This window comes from Leptidea sinapis, chromosome 43 (assembly GCF_905404315.1).
Source record: "Leptidea sinapis chromosome 43, ilLepSina1.1, whole genome shotgun sequence".
In the NCBI taxonomy this organism is placed as follows: domain Eukaryota; kingdom Metazoa; phylum Arthropoda; class Insecta; order Lepidoptera; family Pieridae; genus Leptidea; species Leptidea sinapis.
In genome coordinates, this window is record NC_066307.1 from 6,064,207 (window position 1) to 6,074,883 (window position 10,677).

At 35.5% G+C, this 10,677-nt stretch overlaps 1 protein-coding gene across 1 annotated transcript in view; it reads left to right on the forward strand.

Moving 5' to 3' along the window:
* The window catches only part of LOC126977019 (proton-coupled amino acid transporter-like protein pathetic), a 58,074-nt gene extending 48,218 nt beyond the window's left edge, over positions 1–9,856 (forward strand). The window contains exons 6-9 of the mRNA XM_050825672.1: positions 5,103–5,347; positions 5,787–5,999; positions 7,446–7,615; positions 8,809–9,856. Coding sequence (XP_050681629.1) covers positions 5,103–5,347; positions 5,787–5,999; positions 7,446–7,615; positions 8,809–9,050 — 870 coding nt within the window. The 3' untranslated portion in view covers positions 9,051–9,856. The remainder of the gene's footprint in view (positions 1–5,102; positions 5,348–5,786; positions 6,000–7,445; positions 7,616–8,808) is intronic.
* The last annotated feature ends 821 nt before the right edge of the window (positions 9,857–10,677 follow it).

Sequence of the window (10,677 nt, forward strand, 5' to 3'; positions counted from 1 at the left end):
AATCGAGAACTGTATGACAACAGTGACATTAACAGTGACCATCTCAATTTTCCATAATATCTAACATGTCATAATCGTACATTTGTAGAACTTCTACTAGTTAGCATTAAAAATTTCAATCTAAATGGCAAATCCCGCGCCTGTGAACTTGCAGCAGGACTGTAAAATAATCAACAATTGCCTGTTTAAGGTTAAAGTACCCGTAAATGTCCGACTACCGTCATACTCAATCGGTTGTCAATCTTGAAGTATGTCTGATACATCGATGAGTAGCGTCTATCGAGTCCTAACTCGAGGCTATGTAACACCATCGTGTAAGAAATTGTACGAGATTGCATTAAGAAGATAACGAGAAATCACCCGCGGGAAACAATGCCCTATGTACTCACAGACCAACATGGCGTCCCGTGTCATTAACACTCTCTCTCTACAACCCGCTGCAGGGGTACATCACTATTCGCCAATACTCTTTTTATGCCTTATCCACATGAAGAACAACAAAACAAACGGAGAACAATAAGGCAAACAAAAGCTTCTCCCTTCTTTTTCACTCGGCTCACAATACATACTCTTTCTCTTTCGTTACATAGCTTTCATTTGCATCATTCGTTATATGTAGACACGGCCTAAGCTACAAATACACATAACCATGACAAACGAACGCCAGCGAAACCGTCCAATCATGTTTAATGTAAGCGTCGTGTTCGGTGGAGCTCATTCACGCCGCCTGTATCGTTTGCAGATGAGCACCAGGTGGCGCTCGCTTGTCCTCCTTTTCCATAAAACAAAAATAAAACTAGAGAGTTAATATCCTTCCGAAATATTGCCAGTCCAATACAACATGAATATCTCTAAAGGAACGAGTACTTATTAAAATAAAAGATAGAATATATTTTATAGCAATCTCTCTCTCTTAGTGAGACTCAAGGGACATACTTCCGAGTCAATTATAATCAGTTCCGGTGTACCTCAAGGCTCCCACTTGGGTCCCCTTTTCTTTGCAATATTTATTAATGAAGTTTAGTTAGCTTAGGTTAGTCGAAAAACTGTCGTCAGCGTGTCTATTGCGTGCCGATGATCTTTAAATATTCTATCAAATTAATGATATGTGTGTGTATCTCCAGAAAGATTTAATTACTTTATTCGGTTGGCGTAAACAAAATCAAATCAAAAACAATCTCATTCACCAAAAAATGGCTAAAAATTATTTTTAATTATAAAATTAACGATAAACCTCTTAAGAGAAAAATTGTTTGACGACTTAGTCTCCGCGATCATTACCTACAATAATACAATAAACGTAGCCAGCAAAAATCTGGGCTTCATAGCAAGAACATAACTAAAAATAAAAATAAAATAATAATTAAAATAACATAATTAACATAGTTGACATAACTCCGATACTCACATATTCGTCGCAAACGACAAGATTTGTTGACCCTCCACAAAATACCTACTACATTCTAACTTAGACTCCACCGGTTCACCATCTCAAATAAACATAAATATTAGACAAATGGGCCGAACTCAAATCCCTTTACTCAAGGCATTTGTTCAAATAACACCTCGTATCCAAACATAACAATGTGTCGCTCATATGATAAAATAGCAAAAATAAATGTTTTCGATTCGAGATTTTCCTTATTTTTTAATAAACTAAGCAAAATAATTAATTATTATTTTAGGAATTCAAATTGTGCGAACGTGTAGGATTGCAATTGAGTTCAGATGTAATTTATGTTAGAAATTATTGTAATCTGTTTGAATTGACTAAATAAATAAATATATACCTATGCGTGTGCTATCTACACTATGAATGATTTTGCCAGACCTAGTGTACACTGTTAGTAAGCATTATCAATACAAAGCACGACAGAGCTATTTCAAAAATAACATTGCTTATCTATTTATAGTTTGTACAACAGATAAAGCAGACACGTGAGATAATATTTAAATTAACATACCATTATAGACCCGCACAGTTTCCAAGCCATCTTCTAAATTGCACAGTATTGAAGTGACCGTGAAACAGCAAAATACTGCTGCTATCAGTCGGTCGTTGACTTATTTCTATACGTACAGTATGTAAGTATATTCATTACATCATGCTGTCCCTGTCCTTCTCTACGTTGTCATGGAGAATATAAGGGAGACAAAGAAAGTTTAATGATGTGTATAAAAGACTGTTTAAAATACAGCTATGTATTCAACACTTAATATTTGGATCCTATAAAAACAAAAGATAAGTTTTGCTAATGAAAATTTCTGCCCTAAACACATTTTTTTCTTTTTTTCGACAGAATATTTGCCGTGTTTTACGAACTATACCATCCATAGAGTCCAAATTTACGAACCATGAACTCGAACGGTTGGCTAAGTTGGTAACAGTTTGTAACGCTTTGACGGAACCCGAGCGGTCTCGGGTTTGAGTCCCGCATCGTACATAAATTTTGGTTACAAATTTAATTTGTATAACTAATCCCAGAAGTAAGAGATATCATTTTAATAATAACAAATTGTTTACACTTTTGTATTAATTTTAATTCAAAGAATTAGTAATAAACGTTCATGTGGTAAATACAATAACATGTATAACATACATAACTTTTTTACCAGAATCAGAATTGGAATGAAGGGACCGCTATTAGGCTATATAAATAAAAAAAATATTGAAGAGAAATTTTATTAAAACTGTGAAGAATCCAGCTGAGTTTCTTGCACCTGTTCCTCTAAGATCTGAGAAATTAATTTTCCAATACGTGATAGTTTTTGAGGTTCAATAAGTGATTTAATTTTGAATAAACATAATATTCGAATATAAATATATTTTAATCAGTACATTGTAACTGTGAACGTGTCTTCAAATCAAGTCAAACATTACCAAGTTTCAACATTCAGTAAGCATTATCGCGATTACAAGTATATGAGAAATATTCAAAGGAATTTCTAATAATACTCCGAGTCTAATCCGTCATAAGTCTCGACATCTCGTTTAATCACTCCGCTCTGCCATCTATCTTCATTTATAAATCTGAAAGTGATCAAATACCTACGTGACCATATAATATAGACTACGTTAAGGCATCGTATCGTATGAAATCTGAAATTATTAACAAGTATTCACAAGTACTAACCTTTTTTGAATAAACCAAATGCAAAGAGCATTTGGTTTATTTACTGCTTGGTATATTCATTAAAATGGTTTCTACATAATAACGAATGGAGCGACCGCCCTCAGTCTATCTGTAATAAATTTATTGACGATATTATATTGTGACGAAATTTTATAAATAGGCCGGCTAGAAGTTCTTGCCGTGCTCTATTTATGACGTCCAGCTTCTTCGAAGCCAGTTTGGCTTTGCTTTCCAAAAGATCGCGGAATTGGCAATCAAGATTTTTTTATTGGTAAACGGGCCAGCTTGAGTCTTCTGGGTGTTAAAAATGACAAGGTTTCTTTAACCCATTTTTTTCTTTTTCAACCTTTTCCAGAGCGGACTCGATAGAAGACACAAATTTCTTCCGGCATTGGTCGACGTTTTCCCGAGAGAAACCTGCATATCCCGTGGTATCACCAGTGTTGTTGTCTGCATAGCAATAATGAATGTTGCAGGTTTCCAACATATGATTGATATGCAGAAGAAACAGTGTCGGAGATATCACACAGCCTTGGGGAACTCCAGCGTGGTCGGGCTTCGGGTTCGAGCAATAACGAACAACGACCTGTATACTGCACCCTGTGAGAAATCTCCACCTGCATAAACTCTCGGGAAGCCTTAATGATGGAATTTTTGAGAGAAGCGCCTTGTGCCTTTCACGATCAAATGCCTTCTCCCTTGTTTCCTCGCTGTAGTTCGTTTATCAACTGGTGATCATCTAGGTATAGCAAGAGATGGCGGTTAATTATGCAGTCCATGATTTTGGAGAGTAGGGAGGTAATAGCAATAGCCCTGTAGTTTGCCGGATCTGAATTTCGTCCGAATCGAAAATTGGTCTCCTTTTTTTGGATCGGAAGGACAAGGGCTGACTCCCATGAGTCCGGGACAACGCCGTTTGAATATGAGTGCCAGAATAAACACGGCGTCCACTTAGGGGCACACAATCTAAGCAGGACGGAAGAAATACCATCCAGCCCGCTCGACTTCTTTACGTCCAACGAAAACAAAGCTCGCCAAACAGTTTTCTGACTGAACTATAAACTGTCTGAACTTCAGGCATAGTTCAGACAGTCAGTTGCCGATGAGATGATTTGTTTCTGTGTTACCACTGTGGGACTTGTAGACACACGTATAGAATATAGACGCGGACGCGGTCCTCAAAATCTACACGCAGCCAGAGAGTCGACAGGTCCCTACCCTCAAAAGAGTGCCGAGAAGACAATAACAGATATCCTCTCTAACGTGCACACATACCCCGGCGAGAGGAAAATATTATGCTCAATTTTGTACCCGAGGTGCGGGAAATATGATTTATCTCTCGGTCGTGATATCTTCTCAAGGTGGTGGTGGACGGTGTTTAAATTGTAGTTGATTCCCCTGATGTTGCAAAAGTCCACATTAAGTGTGGAGCGGGGTGCCGTGGTGTTAATCCCTCGTTTGTCCTCGGACATGCGCGGTTCTATGTCCTCCCCAGAATATGACGAGCAGCCCGTGCGAGAATACTCGAGGAAGGATTCTCCGACAACGTAGAGCCGGTACCTTCATGGGGTAAAATCTCTTTGAGGACCGCTGACATATTCTGATATAGGAACGGGGGGATGGGCTCCGGTCCTCGACACTAACTATGCTAAACATAGTGGTACTAGACCGCTACATCACGCCGGTATTATGTGCCGAGTATAGTACTTAATCCGGATGAGTTTAGCCCGTTCGTGCTTACATCGTAAGGCAGTAGCGTGACTCCTCCACTTTTGAAAGCCCTTAGTCACCTCTTACAACACCCTTGAGCCAGGGACTCCCCTATTATTTTTACGCCCCGGAGAAGCACGGGGCAAAATAGAATTCTACGATGTTTTCTGGTAACAGTGACGAATGTAATTCAATACTTAGTTGCTATTTTAAGGATTTTTTTTTCAATACTTAATAATATATGTATGTCTTTTACAGATAATGGATCATTTCATACAAGGACAGAATTACTCAGTCGAAATTTACTGCGCTATGTTATTGCTACCTTTAATATTGATAACTCAAGTGCGATACCTGAAGTTTTTGGTTCCATTCTCAATACTCGCAAATCTCTGCCTCATCTTGACTTTTGCTGTGACCTGTTACTATACGTTCGAAGAGTTGCCAGATATCACGAACACTAAATTGATTGCTGGTATTCAAAATTGGCCACTATTTGTGAGGTAAAAAATAACTTATTTCTTGCTTGTCCTATGTGCTTTAAGAAATATTTTGCCTTTGCTGGAGAACTTGTATAAATATGTATAAAATCTTGTATAAAATCAATTATTGTTGCTAAATGGAAAATATATGTACATGAAGTATTAATAAACCTTTCGTCAACTTTTTTGCTAAAAAAGGTGTGAATAAGTACTGAATTAACGAGTCATCTTACTTGATATCTGTAATTAAGGCGGTACCTAACCATATTGCCTTAGTCTGTGCTTATTTGTTGGTGTACAAGTGCTGAGTAGATAATATAATAATTATTGTAGTTAATGTGAAAATCAAGCATCTTAAAGCAACCTACAATGATTCGATTGGTTTTCGTTGGAGACCCATTCTACCAACAGCAATGTTGTAATTGAATAACAAATTATCATAACTTATTTGATATTTCAGTACAGCAATATTCGCTATGGAAGGTATAAACGTAGTGATGCCAGTTGAGAACGAGATGGCGAATCCAGAGCATTTCCTCGGTTGTCCAAGTGTACTAACTGTTACCATGTCATCGGTGGCAATACTGTACGGCATCGTTGGCTTATTTGGCTACATGAAGTATGGAGACGAGGTCCTCGGGAGTATTACCCTCAATCTTCCTCCTGACGAGGCGTAAGTAATTTTACTTTTTATCTACTGACTACCTTAGATCTACTGACGAGAGAAAGGCTCACTCAATGGTTCGAGAAACATATCGAGTGGAGAAGACTCCACGCCACCAACACTTAGAGATATATAGAGTGAAGTAGATTTGTAGCAATAAAGCAGAATACTTTAAAAATATAACAACCCTTTTATATTAAAAATTGTTCGTAAATGTTTATTACCGTACTCAGTGACCGTTATCAGAATTTTGGGGAGACTGTTGGTTCGTTGAATGATTCAACAATTAAATATTTGTTTTCTTTTTTTACTACTTTAATAGATTTAACGATGGATTCTGTCATCTGAGCTGGAGCTTTATAAAAGTAGAATGTGAAAACAAAAATTATTTGTATATTAATCCTAGAAGTGAGGGTATCACTTTAAAAACATAATAAATTGTTTAAAAGTAGAATCAATATGATAATAGATTACTTACTTAGTACTTACCTTTTCATATACTTAAAGAAATAATTATTTTTCGAATCAGTTTATAATTAACAAATTTCTGAGATACCAAATATTAGAAGTCAGTCGAAATCATTATAAAAATGTAAGTGTATATTCTGTATGCAATTAATTTGTTTGAGAGCATCATGATATTCGTAAGTTGAATGCTCTTGGGCACGAAGCTCGTAAATCTAGCCAGCAATTATACTTAAGCCATTCAAATATAAAGAAAATAAACGAATGTCTGGATGTAGGATTAGCATTAAATTGTGCTTTGTTTCGAAATCAGGGTTTTACTCAGTAGAAATTTTATGAGATGGATATATCTTTTGAACCCTGAAGCTGTGATTTTACTATCGTTATGATCTTTCTGAGCAAGCTTCTAACTTTTCTGGCTCGCTCATCCGTTAATTTAAAGATAAATTAAAGTACTTACCTGTAATAAAACCTCTCCTTATTTAAATTTTGCTTATTATGTTTCATAGAATTATGTTTATGCTAAATGAGCAGCCGCCTGCTTTGATACCTTACCATTGAATTGAAATTTATTAATATATACATAGCTTTGAATTTCATACAATATATATAGCATTTACCCTTAACTGGTTTCATGGGGGTCGCACGGCCCCCACAAGTGATATTTTTTTGAATTTTTGGGCCGCGCGACCCCCACAATACCCGTTACGTTAGTGAATTTTACGATACCAGTTAAGGGTTAAGTTACTTACTCCCTTGAGTTGAGAGTCACCAACCGTAACGTCTTTATCGACAAGTTATTGTCGTACCTAGTCGAATATGATGATCAATGGAACTCCAATAATGCTAAGAAGACACGTCTATATTTAAAAAAAAAACACATCTCTGATTGCATGAATACTTAGATTAATATATAACCACTCAAAGAGAACTCTGATATTTATAGAATATTGTTGGCGTTTTAAGAAACAAAAGAATTCTTCATTACAGATTGGCCTTATCAGCTAAAATTTTGGTGGCAATCGCTGTATTTTTCACGTATTGCCTGCAAATGTATGCTCCGATGGATATTTTATGGTCTCGACTCAAGCACAAAGTGAACAAGAAGTACTACAATATAAGCCAAATAATGCTTCGCGCCTTGAGCGTTTCTCTTACAGGTAAGGTTACATAAAACAAAACAAATATCCAAGATTCAGCGACACGTGGGTACATTTATAAGGCTTCCTAGTTGCAACTGCAAGGCACTATAGGTAATTTAAAACAGAATTCAATTGTTCCCACCGGTAACCAAAACTGGTTGAAAAAACCTGTTCAACCGCAACGTAAGTAAAAAAGAAGTGAGAAAAGAAGTAGATTACATCCTCGCCTCCGCAGGACAAAACAATAGGTATTCTTGTTTCTAAAAGTTAAAATCGGGCTCTTTGTTATTGCAACTTTCAATCGCTAATTAAGACTTTTAAAAATTTGAGACATGCGTAACCTCAATTCTCAGTAGGATGGACGGACAGACTTGTCCCCACAAGCTTGGAAGGAAAAATTGGTTCATCATATATATTGGTCATGCTATATGAGCAGTCATATAGCATGACAATATTTAATAGACTTTTTGTCACAGACAAAATTGCTTTCCAATCTTTTCAAATCCCGCGATGCGGTTGCTAAATTTTTAATATAAATATTATAACGACGACCTGTATGGCCGAGTGGTTAGCGATCCTACCTACTGAGCTAGAGGTCTCGGGTTCGAATCCCGATAGGTGCAAGCATTTATATGATGAATATGGATGTTTGTTTCCGAGTCATGGATGTTTAAATGTATTTATGTATGTTTATATGAATTTATATATGTTTAAGTAAGTATATTGTATTAAATATACCGTTGTCTTGTAACCCATAACACAGGCTATATATGCTTAATTTGGGGGAAGATAATTTGTGTAAAAAAAATAAAAAATGATGTGGTGTCGTAGGACACCAGGTAGGAACGAAGTTCCTTCGGCTAATGTAGAATCGACACAAATTGCAAAAAAAAAATCGTTCTAATATTGCTATAATCGTTATCATATATTAATATAATAATATTGATAATATATACACTACTCGCTTGTGTATGCGACTGTCGCGCCTGCGCACGTCTCATTTAACGGTTTTATTCCACGCACTTTTCCACGCACTTTTTTCCACGGATTTTTTCTTACGGTTTTACTATCACATTTTTTTCAGTTCGGTCGCGCAGCAAAATCTCTATCCACTCCAAGCCTGCCGTAAGGAACTTCGTTCCAAAAGTGTGTCAATATTATATTATATAATTCATTGCAGCTGATCTAATCTTTATTTATCTTTATTGCAGTTATCTTGGCAGTAGCAGTCCCAGACCTCGAACTCCTGATAGGTTTAGTCGGCGCCATTTTCTTCTCCACCCTCGGCATATTTATTCCTGTTTTAGTGGAAACCGTCTACAAGTGGGAGAGGAATCTTGGAAAATGGAGATATATTATATGGAAGAATGCCGCGTTAATGTTATTTTACTTAGTCGTTTTGATGTCTGGATGCTATTCGTCCATTTCTCAAATTATAATTAGATTTTCATAGTCAAATGCTGAAACGAAACACCTTTAAGGTCGGTAATTTTTAAACTATTAAGATTTTCATTGGCTGAATAAGTTTACCTTTTGGGACGTACCTACCTGATCATACATAAAATATTGAAGCTTAAGACCATATTCCAGCCACATTCTAAGACGTTTCCTTGACTGAGAAAACTGGTAAGATTGTAATAATAACCATAGAAGGCCATGCTCTTTGTAAGGCCAATAATTCTTAAGTTGTGATTATTTCCATATGATGATGACAAATTCCTTCAACTCTACTCGATACTAACATCCATCGTAGTTAATTACACAGACACGGCGACGAACCGTGTCGTCTCGTCTAGTGTCGTCTCTCTATCTCCTGTTATAATAAAGTTATCTTCTTTCTAATTAGTTCCAATAATTTAAACAATCTGTTATTTTTTAAAGTGATAACCCTCACATCTGGCATTAATTACACAAATTAAATTTGAAAACAAAATTTATAAACGCGACCTCTCACGTTCCGTACGAGCGCTCTTCCACTTTTTTTTATTTATTTATTTTAGATGTACCAACAATAACTCAACTTAACATTAACAATTGATTTGCACTTACATACTAATTCTAGGTTGGTTATTCTAATTTGGTACATTCAACATTTCAAATAAGAAATAATTAAGTAAATTTAGTCTTAATTCTAGAAACTATACAATGTAAATAATTATTATGTGATAAGTGTGAAATTACAAAAATAAAATAAATAATTAATAAGTGGTTAACAATCGAATACAAACTATTATCTACCGTGGTCGTGATTTTTTCTAAGACTTTTTTTCTATATGACCTTAACGTGTCGTGAAAAATATCGAGCCGTTCGAGTGACGGATCGTAGATAAATCTTGGTATGTCTTGTTCAACTCTCAGGTTGTGGCTTCATCTATAGGATCTACTTTACTGTTGATAACCTGCTCAACCCCAATATTTGCATATTAGGAAATTGACGATGTCGCTCTTTCAAATGTAAACAATTTATTATTTTTAAAGTGATAAGTCAGAATAGAAGAATATAAAGATAAGTGTTAGATTTGAAGAGTTTTTTTAGAAAAGAATTTTAAGTTGGAAGCATATATTCCAATTATTAAGCTGAAAGGGGACTTTATCGAAATATTAAAGTTACTGCATCTACATCATATGCATTGCCAATTTTTACTGAACGCCCTACGGACGGACATTACTTAGAATTTAGTACTTATACAGGTTTTAAGGCTCTCATTTTCTTTGGTCAATGCTTTGATTTTATTGAAATTCAAATATTTTTATTCAAAATAGGATTTAAAATCACTTATTGAACGTCAAAAACTACGACCCATTCGAAAGAGACTGCCTCAGACCTGAGAAGAATGGGCGCAAGAAACTCAGCGGGCTTTTATTTTCTAGCATGTCGATTTTATTAATGTTTTTTCGATCTACCTGCATAACTTTTTGCTTTAATTCAGCTTACATAGTAATAAACCTTTTTTGTAAAAGGTTATAATCCTTTTTTTTCTCTTTTTCTTTTTCTCTTTACATAACTATTTTAAAATTTATTTAAATTATAACACTTTTTTATGTTTTTACTGATATAATAAATGATTACTAGCAACACA